The sequence below is a fragment of the Acomys minous genome (assembly GCF_964271855.1).
Source record: "Acomys minous genome assembly, chromosome: 6".
Taxonomy (NCBI): domain Eukaryota; kingdom Metazoa; phylum Chordata; class Mammalia; order Rodentia; family Muridae; genus Acomys; species Acomys minous.
In genome coordinates, this window is record NC_140487.1 from 111,178,811 (window position 1) to 111,200,213 (window position 21,403).

Consider the following 21,403-nt stretch of genomic DNA (forward strand, 5'->3'; position numbering starts at 1 on the left):
TGCTGGTCACACCATGTTGGTGCCTGCCGGTGGATTGCTCCCTTTCTGATGAGCTGAGTGTGGACACTCGTGAGGGACTGCTGTGCAACTCTGGGAGGGATGCCTTGCTCTCACTCACTAAACTGGAGGCTAGGATTATAAATTCAAGCCCACGAGGTATGACAGTCCGGGTTTAACAAGAGGCTACACCGAGCGACTCAGTGATTGGCTGAGACGTGCAGGGGCCATACAACGCCCCCTCAGTTGATTCCTGTCAAGCTGAAATCTCAATCTCAAGGAGATTTTCTAACAGCTCCCTCATCCCTTTCAAGGCAGGGACTTGAAGCCCCCGACTCTTCATGGCTATGGACTCTGAAAGGACCAAAGTCAAAGTTTATGCCAAGGGTACCCTGTAAGAGCTGCCTCCCCAACGAAAAGTCATTCAGAGGTGACCTGAACTTCACTTTGTCCATTCCCTGCAAAGCTTCTTAGCAGGTAATGGAATTGGGCATATACACTCAACCATCTATCAGTCCACCCATCCACCCATCCATCATCCATCTGTCCACTTGTCCATCTGCCTGTCCATCCACCCATCCATCATCCATCCATCCATTAATCAGTACATCCATCCATCCATCCATCCGTTTGTCCATCTACTCATCCATCATCCATCCATCAGAATATCCATCCATTCATCTGTCCATCTGTCTGTCCATGTTCCCCTCTATCATCCATCTATCTATCTGCCTGTCCATCTGTCTGTACATCCATCTACCCATGCATTTATCTGTTTACCCACATGCCCATACATACATACATACAAACACACACACACACACACACACATGCATACATACATACATATACCTACTTACCATCTGTCCATGTATCCATCTAGCCATCCATCCTTTTGTCCATCCCATCCAACCATCCACCCATCATCATCCATCCATCCATCCACTGATCCATTCAACTACATATCCACCTACCCATCTGCACATCCACATATCCATCCACCCATCCATCCATCCCACCCGATCTCCTTCCTCCATCCATCCATTCATCTGCCTTCCACATATCCACTCATCTCTCATGCCTCAGTCTTTGCTGGACCCTTTCATTTGTAGGGCATTGCTCCGGAAAACAATGGAGATGAATTGGACCAGAATTCTGTCCTTCAGAATTTCATTCAGAAAGGGAAGCTGGGTTCTTACAACGAAGCCACTCCAGTTCATAGAATGGAGCTGCTGGGGCTCAAAGATAGAAGGTTATTCTTTTGTGACCACAGTTAGTAAACGGCAGAGCTCAGGTTTTAATCTAGACCTTTGTCTCTCTATGATATCATTTTTCTGGATAAGGGACAAGAGCCACAAAATCCTATAAATACAAGTTAGGAAGTGGAAGACGGAAGGAAGCCAAAATCCGTGTTTGGGCATGAGCTCTGTAGACGGCTGCCTTGCTGAGGACTCAGGGAGGAGCGGTAGAGACAGCAGTGAAACTGAAGAAGCCCACGGCCCACACCCTGCCGTCTCTGCCAGCACCAGCTGGCAGCGGCTTATTTTGGGGGAAAAGGCTGGAGCTTGGGGCTCCCAGAGGCTGGGGGCTGGCCAGCAGGACCCTGCATTCCCAGGTGATCTTTGTCTTGGGGGCTGGAGACAAGCCAGGGAGCAGGGCTGGATGCAGGGGTGTGGGGGTGTGGGGGAGGGTAGGGGTTGGGGAGGCTCGCTCTGGCAACTTCAGGGTTGGGTTGTCTGTTTCCCAACGTGGTGGCATCAGTCAGCTTCTGGGTACAGGGCCACGCACCAGTGCCTCCAGGGCATCGGTGTGAATTGTGGGCAGTGACAACTAGGTCCCGAGCCAGGAGCAGGGGCTTGTCAAGAGCTATTTTGTCACTTCCTAGCTTCCAACCTCTTCTGCCTGCATGGAGTTAAACCCCTGGCCCGCTGCCAGCAAAAACAGTGTATTGGCTAATCTTCCAAGCACTCCAGGAGGCTTGTAAAATTGATTTTATCTACCTTGGTCCTGAGGACTTTGGGGAGAGTTTGTGAGAATAAACTAGTGTTTGGATTAGAATGTCCACCTTTCTCTGGTGTGGACATGTATTTATTCAAATTTGGAAATACACTCTTTCAGATCTCATGGAGCATCTTTGGCCTGAGATTTTCATAGCCATAGGGGTCACGGGGGCCGGGGGGGGGGGGCCGGCATGGATGATGCTTTGGTCTATAGTGCAGAGAAAGCATCTGGCTTGGCCGCATATTTTATTTGCATATTTCCAAGTGGTCAGAGAAACAAGGCGGGGCGGGGTGGGGTGGGGGCTGAGATCAAACTGTGTGGAGGGGTGCACTTTAGGCCACTGGCACTCTTTTTCGCCAGTCCCTAACTCAGGACCACTGGCTTTGAACCTCGGCCTCTTTGTCCGAAGGAACAGAGAAGATCCTACCAAGCTCAAAGGCTGGTGAGGTGATGCTTGGCACCCATTACTGAGGACAGCATCTAGCCCGAGGGAAGAGCTTCCATGACGGAAGTCATTGCCGGTATCGTTTCTGCAGCTTCCTGCCTTGGCGGGTAGGCCTCTGGCCAAAGAGCCAGGAGCCAGAGGTGTGCTCTGGTCAGCTCATCAGCTTCCAATCATACACAGAGGCTATCGCTGGCCCCCTCAGCCTGGCCTGGGGTAGGATTTGCAGGGGAGCCCCAGCACAGGAGGGGCAAGAAAGCAGGGCACGTGGGCGTGGCGCTAGGGGAGAAGTGGGGCCGGGCTTGTCTGGGCAAAGCAGACAAGAAGCAGATTTCTGCTCCAGACAGTGTGTGAACCTCTGTATGAAACCGAAACTTGGTGGGAGGTGGGGGATGGGGGGTGGTGGGGTGGTGGGAGGAGGGGAGACCCCACACACAGACCAAACCCTCTAGGGTCTCATGCAACCCAAAGCACGTAAGTCCTTTTTCACACTCCAGCCTTCTGCCCAGGAGGCTAGCTGGGAGCCGTAGAGTAGGATATGGTGAGGAAAGCCAGGCCTGGGGGAGGGGTGGGCTTCATTGTGTAAGACCTTCTCAATGGGAGAGCGCACAGACCACGCACAGGGTCCTGTGCAGGTGCGGCTGGAGTTACACTGTCTAATGGGGTCCAGCTGTGTTCTAGGTGCAACAGCTGGAGGCCTGGCAGGTGCTGGAGGGTATGGTCTGCTTCTTTCCTGCCTGCTCCAGCCTGGAGGTGGAAGAGAACTTTGGCGCTTTTTTTTTTTCCCACCAGAGCTGAGAACCGAACCCAGGGCCTTGGGCTTGCTAGGCAAGTGCTCTACCACTGAGCTAAATCCCCAACCCCTAACCTTGACGCTTTTAAAACTGGGCTCTTCAACTCAACCCTTAACCTGGCAGCTGCCCCTGTCCGGCCACGCTCCGCCTGGGTGTCGCTTTCCTGGGCCTTCTCGCCTCTCTGAGCCTTTGTTCACTCCTCCAGCCCCTTGCTTATCATCTCAGGGATAGCTGGGGGGGGGGGGGCAGGGGAGTCTCAGTTTCCCTGCATGTAAAAATGTGGGTCATGTTATCTGCCTGCCAGTGTGCCCAGGAGGGTTTAACAAGATAAGCTTAGTCTGATGTCTGACACATGCGAGCCAAGCGAACGGGGGTTGCTACAACGAGCAGCGTTAAGAGTGAGAACAGAGGGCCGGAGAGATGGCTCAGCCATTAAAGGCCAGGCTCACAACCAAAAATATAAGCGTAGGGAAGGGGCTTTGTTCCCTAGTGGTTTGGGGACTTGAGCTTGGGTCTTCTGGTGAGTGAACCCCTCGCTCCCTTCCTATGCTAGGAGGGCCACTTGTGAGAAGCCCCTGGTACCTCCCCTCCCTGCAGGGTAGAGAGGTGACCAAGGCCTTGGCCTGACTGAGGGACTCACCCCCCCACCCTCCCGCTGAGCATGCCCTGGGCAACTCCACCAAAGCCAAGCGCAGCCCTGGTAGTTCCGAGGAGCCTACAGCCTGGAGGGCTGAAGCCGCACTCACCCTCGCTTGCATTTCTTGTAGACTTTGCAAATGTTCTCTTCTGGGAGCCCATACTTCTCAGAGATCTGGAAGGAAATGGAAGGGTTTCTCAGCCTGTGGCCATAACTGGATTTGTACATACTTTATGGCCCTGCCTTTTACTTGGTGGCTATAAAAGTAATATATATCGACACTGTGAGGAAATGAAGAGAATTTCAATGATCCTGTTTCCCTTGTGTCTCTTAGTTTCACCTTTGAGAAATGCGTGTGCCAGTAGGGATGGATATACATACGGCGACTCTGAAAGGATTAGGTCCAGCCAGCTGTCAGAGCTCAGTCAAATGCCGCTGCTGCCTAAGTGGCACTGGGAGGGTTTGAAGCTGCAGTTAAGGCCAGGTTTGGGACACTAGGGGTGGCTGGTCCTCTGGGCATTTCAGAAAGAGGGTTGGGTTCAGTGTCCTTGGTATTCTGGCCAGAGATCCCTCCAAACTAGAAAATGTCCCTAGATTTTATTTCAATGGCAGTGTAGCTGGAAGTTGCCAAGGAGAAGATCTCAAGTCTGTCTATGGAAGACCTGGGGAACAAATTGGGACAGAGGTAGGGGGGGGCGGTGGGGGGGGCCTATCTGGGTAAGTGGCAAGCGCTACTCCCCTGGAAACAGGAAGTCAAGATGGATGCGGATGAAGCTAATCCTGTACGTTGCTGCTTAGCTCCAAGATTCTATCTGTAGTCAAGTGACATTAATGACTTTTTGTGAGCCCAACTTCCTGGGGCTGATGCCAAGTATGCCGACAACATGTTACAGAGCAGGACAGCCCACAGGGCAGGAAGCTTGGGCTGGACGGGCACTTGTGCCACCCTTGGCAAGTCCCTGGCCTCCCAAGTGAGGCGATTCTAAACAGTGCCCAGTAGAGAAAGGGAGGAAGGAAGCAGGCAGTCATGGATGGCAGACAGAAAAAAAAAAATGCTGGGTGTATGGGTCTCCATTAAGTGGCCCATCAAAGCTGCTAAGGGTCCCCCAACTACGGGTGCTGGGCTGTCTTAAGAGATTTCACCTTCAAGTCCAAGGCCCTGGTGACCTTGGTGGCCAGAGATGACAATACATGCCCTCAACGGGCTGTGTTGTTCTGCCTGTTCTTGGGTGGCTGGGGGTTGGGTAAGGTCTCTTTGCCCAGATAGAGTCCCGCCCTCAGCCACCCCAAAGTCCTGTAAGCAGGAGGAATGAGGCCCCCCCTGGGAAGGAAAAATGAGCCTCGCTGGGCCTGGCTTTTCTGTGAGTGGGGGTTTTCATTCCCATTAAAATAGAAACAGGTTTGCAAAGCCAACAAAAGCCCTGGGCTGTCAGACAGCCACCATCTGATTAAGGAGGATTTATGGTGTGTGTGACTCTCAGGGTGGAGTACAGTTCTGACAGGGTGATAAGACCGTGAGGGGCACCCCGTAGCAGGGCCCTGGCCCCCTGCAGGGTGGGGGAAAAGTAGACCCCCCCTCAGAGCCCTCCTGTGGGAAAAGAGGCCGCCTTACCGCATTTCTCAGCCCCTTCAGGTCTGGGGTCTTCAACATGAGAGCATCAAACACCTCCTCCGTCTCTCTCCTCACGTACAACAGAACTGGAAACCAAGGGCAAGGGAGGCCACTGAGTGTGGGAGGATCTCATGGCATGGAGAGAGGTCTTAAAGGGTGCGACCTAAATGTAAGGATGAGCTTGCATCCAGTACTTTCGAGACTACCCTGACTTTGAGGGGTTTGACTCTTGCCTCTGGCCTTAACGACCTGGCAGTCAGTGATCTTGAAAAGCTCATTTCAACACTGTTGAGCCTTACTTTGTATGTAAGTTGGGGTCCTTGACCCCTACTTCGGAGCTACTTCTGGAAATCAGGGACGGTGGCTGGCAACCGCAAGTGCGTTGCTAAGCTTGGTCCCTGACTTGCCGGGGGCCCTTTGATTTTGGCTACTAGGGGACCTCTTCCTTGAGGTTCTCGAAGCCGCTAGGGGCTTCTGTGCCCTCCCCCCTCAAGTCACAGACTTAAGGATGTCAAAGGAGGACAACCAGACATGGAAGCCCACCCAATTCTTATCTACTTAGAAAACTGTGGGCTCCCCCAGCCCAACAGGCTTGTCCCTGGTGCTAGCTGCCCTGGGATAGCCATGTCCAAACAGGGTCAAAGCCACAGATGTCCTCCATGTCTGTGGCCATCTGTCTAAGCCCTGGGGTGTTCTCAGCCACCCCCAAATCACAGCCTAAACATACTCCAAGGAGTGACTCAGGCCTTGGGTGGGGATCAAGGAAGGCCTCATGGTGTGGGTGGGTGGGTGGGTGAGTGGGTATTCTAGAAAGGCTCTGAGGTGGGGGCTTTTGGAGAGCTCTGAGGGGACCCCAAGGACTCAGCCTACCTCTCTGAAGGTCGTCTTCCTTGGCCTGTTTGGAGGGAAGAGGCTCAAACTCCTCAGCGAAGGGTGAGCAGGTACGCTTCAGGGGCAGCCTGCGAGGGCAGCAGAGAGGGGCTGGTGAGGATAGCTGCCCCTCCAGGGGCACAGAAGCCCCAGGAAGGGATAACAAAGTATTAGGAAAGGGGTAAAGGCTGGGTGCAGGTGGAGCTGGGCCAGACGCCAGCCCTGCCACATGCTGGCAGCATACTAGGCTGGGTCCCTTAACCTTAAAGGATGCGTTTGAGAAGCAGGACATGGAGAGAGCTGGGATGCTACAGGAGGTGACATGGGACACACATGGCCTTAATCAAAGTGGACTATTAGCACCACCCACATTGTTTCTTCCAGAAGAAGCAAGCCAGGGAGGGGTAGAGTCATGGGAGGAGTGGGGACTGTGTAATCTGGAGTGAGATCAGTCGGCTTTGGTTTGGGTCCCGTCTGTACTACTCAATGGCTGGATAAATGTGAATACGCTGTATCACCTCTCTGAGCCCTGGTATCCTCATTAGCGGATAGCCATGGCTCTGCCTGTCTGACCTGCCAGAGCTGGGATACGGTGGTGAGAGAGAGAGAGAGAGAGAGAGAGAGAGAGAGAGAGAGAGAGAGAGAGAGAGAGAGAATTTGGAGCAAAATCCCTATATAAAACATAGGCTGTTTATAGGGTAGAAACAGCTTTCAGCAGATGGCTCGTGTGCAAAGCCAAGCCAGTTACAGCCACATGCTCGCTCATGCTGCCCTGCCCTTCAGCCCCACTCTCTGACACACAGCTGCTGACAGAGGGAAGGGCGGGGTGACTGTTGCCTCTGGAGGTGATGTGTTGGGGAGAGGGGTGTCCAGTATGGTTTTGCTTTGTTCTCCCTGAGTGTGGATCCCCATCTCAGAGGCTTTTTTTTTTGGTCTTTATTTTTTACAAGCAGGTATCTTGCCAGAGATTTGCTAACTCTCCATGTAAGGCAAGCCCATAAAAACCCAGGCGGTTTCAGTGGGAAGGGAGGACCCAGGCCTGGCTCCTAGCAGCAGCAGGGGAAAGACAGGACGCAGTGTGAAGGGTACAGGGACTGAATAAGGACAGGAGCCCTGGCTGCTTTGCCTGTACCTGTCAGAGCTGCTGTGTCCTGCCGAGGGCGCGACCTGCAGCAGAGAGAATAGACATTTCTGGTGAGGCATAGGAAGAAAAAACAAAACAAAACAAAAAACACAGCAGCCTGGGACGGGAGGGGGGTGGGCACCACGTTAGAGCCTTTCCCTGTCCTACACCGAGAGAGTGAATTGGGGTCTTAAGTCACGAGGCCCGCTGAGCTGGGGTCTCAGAGCCACAACAGAACAACGACCTGCTGAGCTAGCCTGCTTCTAGCAAGGCCAGGGGCAGGGAGCTGCAGCTATTGGTCCTGAAGCTGAGGACAGGTGATAATGGGACGATGGAGCTGAAACAATGTCTACAAGCACACGGCATGCCTGATGCTACTGCTACGGCTTTGTTGAGTGGGCTTGACCTGGGAGGGCCTGTGTGGTGATCACCCAAGCCCCGAGAGGGCAAAAGATGCTCAGGGCCACGCAACACTCTGGTCCTTTCCCCAGGGCCAACCCTTCCCCCCGCTATGTACAGACACTGGTCTCCCACAGAACAGCTGCCCGCCCAGCTGCCCCCCACTAGTCCTAAGTGGGCCTCCTCCTTCCTGGGGCCTCAGGCTACACATGGAACTATGTGAGAAGGGCTGAGGCAGTGGCCACCAGGCTGCTTCCAGAAGAGGCTACACTTATGGGTGTGTCCGAGCTACTTTGTGCTGGCGGCTGTAGCCAGCGCTCTGTCATTTGCCTCTCCATGCAGACACCAGGTGCTTATCAGGCACCATGACCCAATCTTCAAAGGCTCCTGAGGAGCCATGGGAGCCGGGCCTTCAAGGGAAGGAAGTGGCCAGCTGAGGGACACGGAAGCAAACAGGACTGAGGCCGGCTCTTGGCCTCATCTGGCAAAGGAGACAGATTGGTTTCCTTCAAAGGATGGGCACGCAAGAGGGAGATAAAAGAGCTAATTCAGGCCTAGGGCCTCCTGACTGCACGTGCTCAGTGATGGCCCCCTTGCTGGGCAGGCAGAGCAGCCAGTGGCCAGGGGCATCTGGATTTTGATCAAGGCTTCAGAGTTGGTCCAAATTCTGGCTATGTGGTTCTAGGAGTATCCCTCCATCCTGACCCTTGGACTCAGCAGTGTTGACTCATGGGAGTCCCCTAAAGGATCAAGGTGCGTAGAGTTGCTTAGTTTTCATAATGTCTCTGCTCTGGTCCAGCCACTCAGCCCCGATGTGGCTCCAGGTGACATCTTCCAAATTAGAAAGTTTGATGGATAGAGAGTCCATTTCTTTTTTTTTTTCCTCATAACAGGTCCCTGAGGCTATGTATCCACACTGTCATTGGTCACTCCAGACCCCCCCACCGCCCCCCTCCCCCACCCCCCGTGGCTCAACAGAAGCAGGTTTGTATGTTTGTTTTTTGCTTTTAAACAGCAGGACCAGAAAACATTCTAATGGGCCTATCATGGTGGTGGCAAGTAAAGCCCCCAGTAGTGTGGTTAGTCAGGCCCTTCCTGGGTCCAGGGGCCACCTCCGCCCCCCTCTCCCTCCTGCCATGCTCTCACCCCTCCAGGGCGCTGTAGGCTGGAGAAGTGCAGGTTGGGGATGAACAGCACAGGCTGGGTCTCCAGGTCAGCTTCGGGCCGCAGGTATGTGGTCTCATTGCCCCTGAAACCTGACAGCAGGCAGCCCTTGGTGCCTACTGGGGAAAAGAAGCCACTGAGCCTCGAGGTCCCTTCCACAGCACCCCCTGACCACCTTCTCTGCCCTTCTTCCCTTTGGTCCGCCCCAGCTGGCGCCCTGTCTACTGTCCACTGACCGTTGTTGCTGGAGTCTGGGCACTTGACCTTCCTTCGAAACTGCTTCCGCTCGTCATCACGCATCTTCCTCTCCGCTCCCTGCAAAGAGAAGCGGTGCTCACCAGGGGCCAGAGGAGGGGCTAGCCAAGTGCTCACCAGGGGCCAGAGGAGGGGCTAGCCAAGTCTACAACTGTGGGCTGTGTGGCTTAACCACCGGCCAAGCCAAAGCAGGGAAATGGGAAGGTACCAGCATAGGGTCCGGCCTCCCTGAAGTCAGCTCAGATCTTGAGAGTGAGAGAGAGAGAGAGAGAGAGAGAGAGAGAGAGAGAGAGAGAGACAGAAAGACAGACAGACAGAGACAGACAGAGACAGAGAGACAGAGAGAGACAGACAGACAGAGACAGAGAGACAGAGACAGAGAGAAAGAGAGAGAAAGAGAGAGACAGAGAGACAGAGACAGAGAGACAGAGACGGACAGACAGAGACAGACAGAGACAGAGACAGAGACAGAGAAAGAGACAGAGAGAGAGAGAGAGAGAGAGAGAGAGAGAGGAAGGAGGGAGGGAGGAAGTGAGAGAGAGCGAGATAAGCAGGAATGAGGAGAAAAAGGAATCACAGAGCCGGACTTAAGGACACCTGCAAAAGGGGCAGAAATATAGATATGGAGACAGGTATTAAATAAGGGTCCAGTAGCTGGTTGGTGGTGGCGCATGCCTTTAATCCCAGCACTCGGGAGGCAGAGGCAGGCGGATGACTGTGAGTCCGAGGCCAGCCCGGTCTACAAAGTGAGTCCAGGACAGCCAAGGCTACACAGAGAGACCCTGTCTTGAAACAACAACAACAACAACAACAACAACAAAAACCAAAAATTAAAAAATAAATAAAGGTCCAGTGCATGGAGAGGAAATGACAAAGAGGGACAAGGCTTTTCAGAGAAGCAGGTGGCGTGTCCTCTCCCCTACCCCACCTTGTCACAGAAGATCTTGATCTGGCAGACGGCGCGGTGTACCAGGCGCTCAGTGCCTGCTCCACAGTCATAGGTGTCAATTTGCAAGTTCAGGGGGACACCCTTCACCCCCTTCTGCGAGGAGAAGTCTGTGCTCAGGCAGTTGACACCGATGAATACCTGGGGGCAGAGCAGGGAGCCGGATAAGTGGCCTACTCGGATCTGTGCTCACTGAGGTAACCCTTCAGCCACCCTGGGCTCCGCAGGTCAGCATCACCACCCCGCTCCCTTTCACAAATGGGAATGGATGCTGGTACCCCACTTGTGGCTTACTGAGCGCATCCAACCCTGGGAGGGCACTAAGGGTCATTTCAGGACTGTAGATCCAAAGGTTTATTTCTCAGTCAGTTAGGGACATGGTTTTCCTGCTGACTTAGGCACACAGAAGGTGACACAGTCCCCTTCATGCTAATGACCAATTACAGCCAGCATGGGGTCCCAGCACTTTCGACTCAGGTGGTCCAGTGCCATTTGTGACCAGTGTCCACTCAGGTTATTGTTATCCTATAGCTATGGAGGCTAAGCAGAGATACAGTTGCTGCTGCCCATCCCCTAGGGAGTCGGGGTCCATAAGCCTGGCTGGACCTGGACCCCCTGACCTGCAGTGGGAAGTTTGCCAGTTTGCGGCTTGGACAGACGCTACGTGCTTCCTCCCTATGAGCCTGGGAGAGTTCACCTTGATTCTTGTCAATCAGGGGAGCTGGAGACTCTGCTGAGGATTTGGTACAAAGTCTACCGACAGCCTGTGTTATCTCAGTGCCAGTCTGAGGCCTGTCTCAGGGCTAGACCCTACTGCCCCAGTCTGGGCTCGGTCTCTTGAGACATTAAAAACAGCTCCCAGTAAGGAGACCCAGGCCTGGGGGTATGAAGGCCGTGAGAAAAATCCCCACCGAAACCCACCCCTCCCTTCCCAAGACACTCTCCCACCTCCCACGACAGGCAGGCCCCTCCTCTAGCCCCTAGCTCTGTTTGAATAACAACCACACCAGCTGGGCTTGCTCCTGCCTCTGTATCATCTCTGTGTCCCTCCAGGGGAGGCAGGGGGCCACAGATGCCTTTGGGATGAGTGGTCCCAGGCTCAGTGGAGGAGTAGTAAGCCTCTTCAGGGTGTGGGAGGACAGACTGGAGAGAGGGTCACCCAGCCCCCGAGGGCAAGGACGATGCTCTTTTCACGACACAGTTCTCTGAACAGAAAAGCCGTAAGTGCCCAGCTGGTGATGGGCTCGGGCACCTGGGTGGGGGAGAATGCTTGGGGTTCAAGCTGCCACGAAGGAAGCCAATGAGCTGCCATGAAGGAAGCCTCTCCATGGCTTCTCACTCGACAGACTCCATGGTTGTGCCTTGTTCTAATCTCTTAGACAAGGAAATAGGAGCTTGCTACAGCCTGCAGCCTCTAAGAAGCTAACGCCTGGGATCAAGTCCTCCTCTGTCACTTCTGAGCCTGTGTCAGCAAGCTACCGGGAGCTGTAAGCCCCTTGGGAGCTTTGAGCCCCATGGGAGCTTTGAGTCCCTTCCTGTGAGCTATTCAGTTATCTGATGACTACAGATGGCTAAGCTGATAAACTGACCCGGATCCCCCATTACGACCAATCAATTGGGATATAGTTTTAACATAGTGACGGAGCCTGCGCCTCCGATGCTTATGAGTGCCAGCACCTCCCTGGGTGCCACCACCCTGGGGCCCCTCAACCCTTTCCCAGGCGCCTAAGCCAAGCCGGCACTGACCTTGGCCTCTTCGTTGACATTCCACACAAAGGACAGGGCGTTGTAGGCTACCTCCTCGATGTGCTGGACTGTGTTGAAGTTTTCTTTACAGTCGGCTGAAAGTGTAGGAGACCAGAGGGTCAGCGGGAAAGAGACTGGGGCACTGTGGGGGAGGGGTGCTATGCACTGCACCTCACTCCAGGCAGGCACACGCATCCCTACCCCCAAAACTGGGGGTTCAGAGGTTACCCCTCCCCCCACAGGGAGTGTGACATAGAAGGTCTCTTAGGTGATGCAGCAAGGACAACATAGCAAGGGGGTAATAGTGGGGACCCTGGCAGCTGTCACTAATGCAATACTGATATGTGAGTCTTCCCAATTCCCTATGCAGTTTACACAGGAGGAAAGTGGAGCTCAGAGAGGTTGGGTTTCTTGCCCAAGGTTACACAGCTAGCGAAAGGCAGGGCAAGGTGCACACTTTCTGGTCTTAAGCCCATTCTCCTAACTGCTCCATCATCCAGCCCCTTAGCCAAGTCCTTGAGCAGTCCCCACCTGCACACGGCCAGGTAGCTGACCACCCGCCATTTGACAGATAGGTAAACTGAGGCACAGGAAGGTGAGGGGACATAAGTCATAAAGGCAGAAAGAAAAGGATAGACAGAACTGGAGCTGGGTCTTTAGCTGATTAGAGTGGTCCAGGGACCATCCCCCCACTCCCCCACTTTTTAGACAGGGTCTTGTGTTGCCCCAAGCTGGCTTTGAACTCTGCATAGTCAAGATGACCTTAAATGGATCTTCCTGCCTCCGCCTCCCAAGTGCAGGAATTACAAGTCTGTACCGCCATGCCAGTTTTATGCACTGCTGGGGACACAACCCAGGGCTTTCTGCATGCTGGGCAAGCACTCTATCATCTGACCTTCTAGCTCAGCTCCGTACTGTTCCCCCACGGTGGCCAACATCACAGGGCCTATTTGCTAACCCTGCCAGGGCCCCAGGCCCTGACTATCCCAGAGCAAAACAGAAAAGAGTGGCCGCTGCTCCCATCAGCCGATTCCATCTCCTGCACTGAGCCCCTACTGGGTTTGATCTGGCGTTGGATAGGGACACGGGGTGCAGGAGGAGAGGCCTGGGCTTCCCTCTCACCCACGTCGATGACTCGCTGCTTGGCGGTGGGCTGCCGGGAATGCCAGTGCCTCCAGAAGCGCAGCTGCTCCACGGGGACCTTATCATTATCGAACACAACCATCACCACGCTCTGCAAGTGCAAGGAAATCATGTCGCTCTGGTCCGGAGGCCCAGGCACCAGGTTCCCTCCCAGCCCAGCAGTCTGCTTTACCCCCACCCCCTACTCAACTGCCAAGTGCTCCCCAGTGGATGCTGCCCAGCGCCGCCCCCCCCCCCCCCCCACGCAAGCTGCCTCCTCTCACCTTGACTTTGCTGGAGGACAGAGCCAGGCCTTTTCCTCCCGCTGGGGTGCGCAGAGTGACCGGGTAGAACTGTCCCTTGTTGAGGTAGGCCATGGGGGACTCGCCCGCTTTGATGTGAATGGCTTTTGGGGAGCCCAGGGTGTATTCGAAGTCGCTGTGGGGAGCGAGAGGATGGTGAGGCAGGCTCCTGGCAGAGGTGTCCTGAGAGCGCCGGGCAGGGGCCTGGGTCTGTGCTGTATGACCTAAGTCAGTCTCCTATCTTGGGACAGTCTATTGAATGGCTTTTGTTGAATTACATTCTAGCTCAGTAAGGGAGGTCCAAAGAAAACCAGGGAGAACTGGAGCGGGGACAAAGCCATGGGGGGGGGGGGGACTAAGGAGAACTGAGCATCAGTTTCTTTGGAGATACTGGGATGGTTAAGAGTGTGTAGTGGGGGCTGGAAAGATGGCTCAGAGGTTAAGAGCACCGACTGCTCTTCCAGAGGTCCTGAGTTCATTTCCCAGCAACCACATGGTGGCTCACAACCATCTATAATGTGATCTGATGTGCACTGTATACATAATAAATAAATAAACAAACAAACAACAACAACAACAACAAAGAGTATGTAGTGGTGCACTCCTTTAATCCCAGCATTCAGGAGGCAGAGGCAAGCAGATCTTTGTAAGTTCGAGGCCAGCCTGGTCTACAAAGGGAGTCGAGGACAGCCAAGGCAAAACAGAGAAACCCTGTCTCAAAAAACCAAAAAAAAAAAAAAAAACCAAAAAAAAAAAAAAAGAAAGAAAGAAAAAGAAGGAGGAGGAGAAGGAGAAGAAGAAAGAAAGAAAGAAGGAAAGAAAGGGTCTTACTATGTAGCCCAGACTGGCCTGGAACTCAATATATAGTCCAGGCTGGCCTCAGACTCACTATGAAGCCAATATTGATCTCAAAATCACAGCAATCCTCCTGTTTCTGCCTCTCAAGGACTGAGATTACAGGAGTGTGTGTTTCTAACAAGGTGCTGAGCTTATAGCAGCGCCCCCCCATCACTGCCCAGGAACAGGCTGTGGATGCTCTAGAGATCCTATGGAGCTCTGTCTTCAGCCTCCTGCCCAAATGGCCAAGGGTCCTAGGAAACCAGGTTACCTCTTGAGGCCAGGATAGTCCTCTGCACACGGGGGCTCCGGGGAGGTCTTCAGGATGTCAGGGAAGAGCAGCGACTATAGAAAAACACAACCATGAGAGATTAAAAGACCACATTCAGGCTGCAGAGGGCTGGCTCAGCCCGGGGCTGCACAGGTGGCCGCACAGATTGTGCAGCACATAACTTGGACAGCCCCACATGGCAGCCCTTCGTTAGTTCTAGAACTTTCTCCCATCAGTCTCAAAGCTCTGACCTTCTCACTGTCTTCTCGCCTTCCGTGAACGCATACATATATTGGGGTGTGTGTGTGTGTGCTTGTGAGGGGTTCATGGGCAGGCCCTCACCTCCTGTGGGTCATCTTTGAAGGTGCTGTCTGGCTGCCAGCGCTGTGTGGGTGGAACCCCATGAATGCTCTCGAATAATGAGTTGAGGGAGCCGTTGTCATACATGTCACTGGTGGGCAAGAGGTAGCTGTCCATGGAGCCGGCTTCCAGCTTGCTGGGACCCGGCAGGAGGGTTGCGGTCTTGCCGGGGGTGGGTAGAGCCCCCTCCAAGCCTAGCAGGCTGTTCTTCTTGAGCTGGTCTGTGTAGTCTGGGCTTCCAGACACGTTCTCTGTCAAAAATTTCATGAGGTGTGTGGGGCTCTCAAGGGGGGCAAGATCCGGCTCATAGTCCATGCTGTGGTAATACCTGGTGGTGGTGGGGACATAAAGAAGGGGACAGTAATGAGTACTCTAGACTGGACTGATGGTGATCCTGAGTAAGCACAAGGCCCTCCCACGAGTCTTCAAGCAGGACTCTGCAGCAGGCCAGTTGACCATAGGCATGAGGGGAGAGTGGTGAGCCATGAATGAGGTTCACTCAGGCTCTGGGTGGAGGGGACAGCCTGCTCTACAGACTAGCCAGCTGAAAACACTGAAAGTTTAACTGTCTGTTTCTGAGGCAAATGCTCTCGTCCCCAAATGCCCCTATTTCAAAACAGCTGTACTGAGCCGCCCAGTGCGTGTGTGTGTGTGTGTGTGTGTGTGTGTGTGTGTGTGTGTGTGTGTGTAGGGCTGTGTACCTGTGAGACTGTGGATATGTGCTGGGAAAAAGGCCAAGAAGAATATACTCCAGACTGTTCAGGGGGCCAGGTATAGGGCTGCGTGGAAGTGCTTACTCTTTACTTTATATACATCTATGGAGTCTGACTGATTTGCAAGAGACAGGCCCTTGTGATTGGAAGCTACTGACTGTAGAATTCATTTCAGAGAGGCCCATACACTCAGAACCAGACTCGAGCAGTGCAGGCAAGTACCCAGGCCAACTTCTTGCTCATACTGGGTCCAATGGAGAGCTGCAATGGCACCTTAGACATCTAGGTTTTCTGGAAGCCGCTGTGAGGTCCCAATTGCCCACAAGAGAGGAAGTCCAGGAAGAAGGTAGGATTCTGCCCTTACAACCCCCAGTCCTCACCAGGCCATGCTCAGCCTATTATTCTTTCTGCAAGGACACTGTGGCACTGTGGGTGCCAGGAAGAGGCCAGAAGCCTGGGGTAGAATGCCAGGAGTCAGGTGACCCCTGGGAGGAAGGTGTGGAGCCTGGACAGAAAAGCTGCCACCTCTAAGGCTTTCCTGCTGCTGAGGCTTTGAAGTATGTTTGCAGTAAATGCCAGCCTACATGGTGTGGGCATTTGGGATCTGGTGTTTGTGTGTGTGTGTGTGTGTGTGTGTGTGTGTGTGTGTGTCTATAAATGTTTAAGCACAGCTTTGTTTGAACTTAGCAGAACTCTTCTGCTTTTTTTTTTTTTTTTTTTTTTTGGAGATGGGGTCTCTTGTAGCCCAGGCTAGCCTCAAATTCACTATGTAGCTGAGGATGACCTTGAACTCCTGATTCTCCCGTTTCCACCTCTCAGATGCTGAGATGACAGGCACAAAGGCATGCACTAGCATGTCTGGTTTTATGCGGTGCTGGGGATCGAACCTAAGACCTTGTGCTTGGTAGACAAGCACTCTGCCGACTGAGCTGCACCGCCAGCTAGGTATCAGTTGTTCTGAAACCTCCCTATTGAACTCAGGGATAAAGACAGGTAGAATCCAGGCTGGACTGTACACGCTGCTTTCTTTTGATCTTAACAGAAGTTAAGATTCAGGAGTCCCAAGAGGTCCTGTGGGTTCCAGCACCGCACCCCTTATGCTCAACAGGCAGTTCAGCCAACATACAAGGGTCCCCGAGAGAGAGCAGAGCAGGTGAGGGTCTAAAGAGGCTGAGGTGGCCTTGAGTAGCCTTACTTCTTTCCTTGGTCATTCCGGCCACCAGTGCTGGAGGACAGTATCCGCTTCTCTTTGGGACCCTGGGAGGAGAAGAAGGAAGGGATGATGGGTGACTCTCGGCCGGGGCCTGGCTAGTAGGACCCACCACCCTCCATGGGCTGGGGCCAGGCCCTGGCATCCTTGGAAGAAAATCGATGAGTGGTTCTAGCTACCACGGAGACTGAGCCCCAGGTCACAGGGTGGAAAGCATTTCCTTCGGTTTCTAGTTGAGAGTGTGATGCGGGAATCATACTGGCCTGGCTGACTTGCTTTACCACTTAGAAGCGTGAGGTGACTTTGGATAAACGACGGCAACCCCTCCTTTACCTGATTTCTTCAAACGCTGAGTAGGGGATTGCAACGCCTGCTTCAAGGAGATTCTAAAGCTATATAGATTAAAACCAAACCAAACCAAACCATACAGCATCTCTTTTTAAAAAGAACACTTCCTATAAGTGAGGCCTTGCAGGAAGTGCTTTCTAATTTAATTTCTCCTGCTGCTCTGAGCTTCTATCAATGCCATCGTTATGACCTAGGTAGGAGACCAAGGGCCAGAGACTCTGTTGCAAGGAGTGTAGACTCCAAATCTATTTCTACAGAGATGCTCCCCACCCCCTACCCCCGCCCACCCAAGTCCATTTCTACAGAGACAGACTCTGCCCCCGCCAAGTCCATTTCTTGCTTTCTGTCCCGGGTCTACCACCTACCTATTGGATGTGTGTCCTTGGGCAAAGCACTAAACACCTCTGGACCTCATACCAGCTTCGAACAAAACTGTTCGTGCTCAGAGCGAGATCTAGGGGCTGAGGCACAGCTCTGGAAATGGCCTCATACGCTGGATTTTATTTTACAATCCAGCCCAACCCTGTGAACCCCAAGCTGGGATCCGAAGATGGATGGAGAATTCTGGCTTCCATCATGACCCTGAGCTGGAGTAGCTGTTCAAATTCCCTTCTGGCGGCCTGAGCTAGACAGGATCCAGACACTGCCAGCCTGCAGGTGACAGCATCCAGGGGAACCAGGCTATCCTGGGATGAGGACCAGAGACAGCCCGGGGGGCCTTTTCTGTCAGGAACCATACACCTTGGCCTCCCTGGGCCTCTGAAGTCATGCAGAGAATTCACCTTCCTCCCCACATTAGGGTGGGCAAACAGCTCCACCTTCCACCCCTTGTACAAGGTGGCTTTTTTTTTTTAAAGATTTATTTATTTATTATGTATGCAGTGCTCTACCTGCATGTAACACCTGCATGCCAGAAGAGGGCGCCAGATCACATTACAGATGACTATGAGACAACATACGGTTGCTGGGAATTGAACTCAGAACCTTTGGAAGAGTAGGCAGTGCTCTTAACCTCTGAGCCATCTCTCCAGCCCTACAAGGTGGCTTTGAATGTTCACATTCAGGGCCGGTTGTCTCAATAGATCCAGGCGGGTTTACTGTAGCTGTCCCTCAGTGCAGGGCAGCATTGCTCTCTGTGATGATTCAGATACTCAAACATGCAGGGCTGCCCAGAGCTCTGAGTTAGCAAAGACACTGAGGCCTCATGGATGCTCCTGTGACGATGCGGGCTGCAGTCTATTAGCAATGTCTGACGTAGGCACAGGCACTGGAGGGGGTGGTGTGGTAGTGGTACGGCATGAGTTCATATCTGTGACTGATAACTGGTTCAGAGGTGAAAGGGCCCAACAACACCTATGCCTGCAAACCAGCAGTCCCCAGAGCCAAAGGCCCAGAAATAGGAATGAGAGAGAGAGAAAAAAAAATAGCATGGTGGCAGAGGCTGGAAGGACAGGAAGACATTGGGAGAAGGAGAGGGCTGCTGCAGATGGTGGAATTAGAACAGTCAGTTGGGATGATGGGAGGCCGGGATGACCCAAAGGACAGGGCAGAAAGGATGGCTGGCCTGGGATGGCTGTGATAAAGTGTGCTTGGCCAAGCCAGGAATCTATTCAGCCACTATGTGCTGCACACCAGGTGGTGGGTCGTGTGGGCTGCTGGGTCATGCTGGGTCATGCTGGATCATGACATCAGCAATGGTCATGATGCGTAGCCACTCTCCAGGAGCTGGCTTGCAGGGGGATGGAAATGTGTGCGCACAGCGTTTTGAAGGGGAGAGATGGTGGGGAGTATGGAAGGATTTGGTGATACAGAACGGAGACCCAGGAGGGTCTCCCCGCTCCCCACACCATGACACAAATGAGGGGACATTTGGGCTGGGAGAGTAGGGGTGAGTCAGGAAAATGTAAACAGCATGCGCCAAGGCCTGACCGCAGAGACACACTTAGCGGACATGTCCATGGCCTGAGGTGGCAAAGCCTACCATATAGTAGTCATAGAGAAAGCTCAGGGCCGCAACACTGTCATCATCCCCGTTGACTCTCATCATGGCTTTGGTGGCAGCTGTCAAAGGGTTCTCCAGGTATGTCTTCCAGGCCTCATCCTCATTAGTGTAGGGAAACTTCTGGAAGCTCACAGGGTCATTCTTTAGCAGCCGCACCGACCTGAAACTGCAGGCAGATAAGGAGGGTCACTTGGGAACAGAGAATTGGTAAAAGTACTTGCCACACAAATATGAAGAATTAAGTTTGGTCCCCAGGTTAAAAAAATAATAAAAATTTAAAAAGCCAGTGGTATTCTTACAGTCCCAGCAGAAGCAGAGACAAGAAAGTCCTTGGGCATCACTAGTGGGCGGTCTAGATGGTGAGTTCCAGAAAGGTAGCAGACTCAAAAAAGAAAAAAAAAAAAAAAAAAAAAAAAAAGGAAAAAAGAAAAAAAGAAAAAAAAAAGGAGCAGGTTAGAGACCATGTGAGGGACGACAGATAGGCTGTCATTTAGCCTCCGCATGCATGCATGTGTGCAAACACGCGCGCGCGCGCGCACACACACACACACACACACACACACGTACACACAAGTATCTCTTTTAGGCTCAGAGGAAGGTCCCCAAGACACAGTTCCTGCCACTGCCAGGAGCCAGGAGTTCAGAGGTGCCAGCCCTAAAAATAGGAGACTCCTTCCTTTGCCTCCAGAAGCAACGGGGAGCAGTGAGCCTCAGGTGCAGACCAGCGCCAAGCGCTGTCACACGGGCGCTGTGGATCTGGGGTCTGACCCCCACATCATTGACACACGAGGACCACAGTGTCAGCCAACCTCGGAAGGCCTCTGAGAACCTTCCATAGAGAGCTGCCTCCGCACTTGCTGCTCACAGGGAGTCATGGCAACACCCTCCAGTAATGCAGCGTGCCTACCGAGGTTGTCCCGGGACCACGAAAGGCACGGAGGCCTGCAGATTATCACGTTGAGGGAGAAAAACCACACACAGAGAAGGACGGGACACCAGAGAGAGAGGGAGCCAGTGGGCAGAGCCTGGTCCTGGCAAGTGGTGTGCTGGAGGTCCCTGAGTGACCAGGCAGAGAGGCAGGGGAAGCTGGCAACTGTGTCGAGATAAATACAAGACACTGTAGGCTGTGGACAAGCTGTATGTATGGCTCAAAGAAAGGGGTGGAGCCAAACAATGACATTGCAAAATTGACATCTAGCAGGGGACGTGTGTGTGTGTGTGTGTGTGTGTGTGTGTGTGTGTGTGTGTGTATGCAAACCCACACTCAGTACTCAGGAAGCCAAGGCAGGAGGATTGCAATTCTAGACCGGCCTGGGCTACCGAGTGAGACCCTGTTTCAAAAACAGAAGACAATGCTATCTTGTCTTTGCTGTGCCCTGGCCATGTTTTGGGCACTGAGCCTGAGTGTAGTCTGTGCGCTGTCCCCTTAAGGCACAGCTGCTGGTTTTATTTGTGGAGGAAACAACAGAGAGCAGAGCTTCCCAGGGTCCCAGTACTGGCGTGGCCTCAAACTCTCACACGCCAGGGAGATGCCGCTTGGCGGTTAAATAGCGCCTGCTGGGTCCACCCCAAGAGACTCTTGTTTTGAGAAAGGGTCTCACACAGGCCCAGGCTGGCCTCAAACTTATGTATCTAAGGGTGACCTTCAGTGTCTAACCTTCCTGTCTGAACCCCCCCAAGTGCTGTTGGGGTTACAGCTGTGTGCCACCACGCCCAGTCCATGTGTTGTTGAGGAGAGAACTCAGGGCTCTGCCACGCTGAGCCATCCCGCCGTCCTGCTGGGCTGGGCCAGCCATAGTGTTATTACTCTACTAGCTGAGCTACATGTCCAGCCCAAGACTTTCTGATTCTCTCCGTCTGGAGTAGCTGAGAGCGTGGAAGATCTACCAGCATCTTGGCTGACGACTGCTAGCCTGGGACCACACTCGCAGAAAGGTTGAGAACGCACATCCACAGGCCCCTGCCAAGTCTCGTGATTATTTGAGAACACGGGGCATGTGGAAGAAGTGGCAAACAAGAGGATGGCTGCCCAGCTCAAAGACACAGTAGGACATTTCCTGTTCTGCTGGTGTCCTGAAACTCCCCTGTCTAGAAGGACTCACCATGCTAGGGTCACAGGAACAGCACCCGATGCCCGCAAAACTCAGCATCTGGTTTGTCCCTAGTCAGCTCTCCCCCCTTACAAGACACTACCAAGGGATGACCTTGCCTCACTATACAACGCTTATGATCAGCCAGCCAGTCAACCACCC

At 53.3% G+C, this 21,403-nt stretch overlaps 1 protein-coding gene across 3 annotated transcripts in view; it reads right to left on the reverse strand.

Moving 5' to 3' along the window:
* GRHL3 (grainyhead like transcription factor 3) overlaps positions 1-21,403 on the reverse strand; it is a 32,865-nt gene that overhangs the window by 1,006 nt on the left and 10,456 nt on the right. The window contains exons 1-15 of one of the 3 annotated variants that reach the window (XM_084785128.1): positions 19,451-19,526; positions 19,131-19,317; positions 16,787-16,848; positions 14,861-15,206; positions 14,519-14,592; positions 13,393-13,546; positions 13,109-13,220; positions 11,987-12,081; positions 10,223-10,381; positions 9,276-9,354; positions 9,022-9,158; positions 7,486-7,520; positions 6,354-6,442; positions 5,484-5,569; positions 3,981-4,045 (exon numbers count right to left, since the gene is read on the reverse strand). In XM_084785128.1, the coding sequence (XP_084641254.1) occupies positions 3,981-4,045; positions 5,484-5,569; positions 6,354-6,442; positions 7,486-7,520; positions 9,022-9,158; positions 9,276-9,354; positions 10,223-10,381; positions 11,987-12,081; positions 13,109-13,220; positions 13,393-13,546; positions 14,519-14,592; positions 14,861-15,206; positions 16,787-16,848; positions 19,131-19,196 (1,559 nt within the window). In that variant the 5' untranslated portion in view covers positions 19,197-19,317; positions 19,451-19,526. Of the gene's footprint in view, positions 1-3,980; positions 4,046-5,483; positions 5,570-6,353; positions 6,443-7,485; positions 7,521-9,021; positions 9,159-9,275; positions 9,355-10,222; positions 10,382-11,986; positions 12,082-13,108; positions 13,221-13,392; positions 13,547-14,518; positions 14,593-14,860; positions 15,207-16,786; positions 16,849-19,130; positions 19,318-19,450; positions 19,527-21,403 lie in introns of those variants that run through there. The other 2 variants (XM_084785126.1, XM_084785127.1) reach the window with 2 other exon arrangements.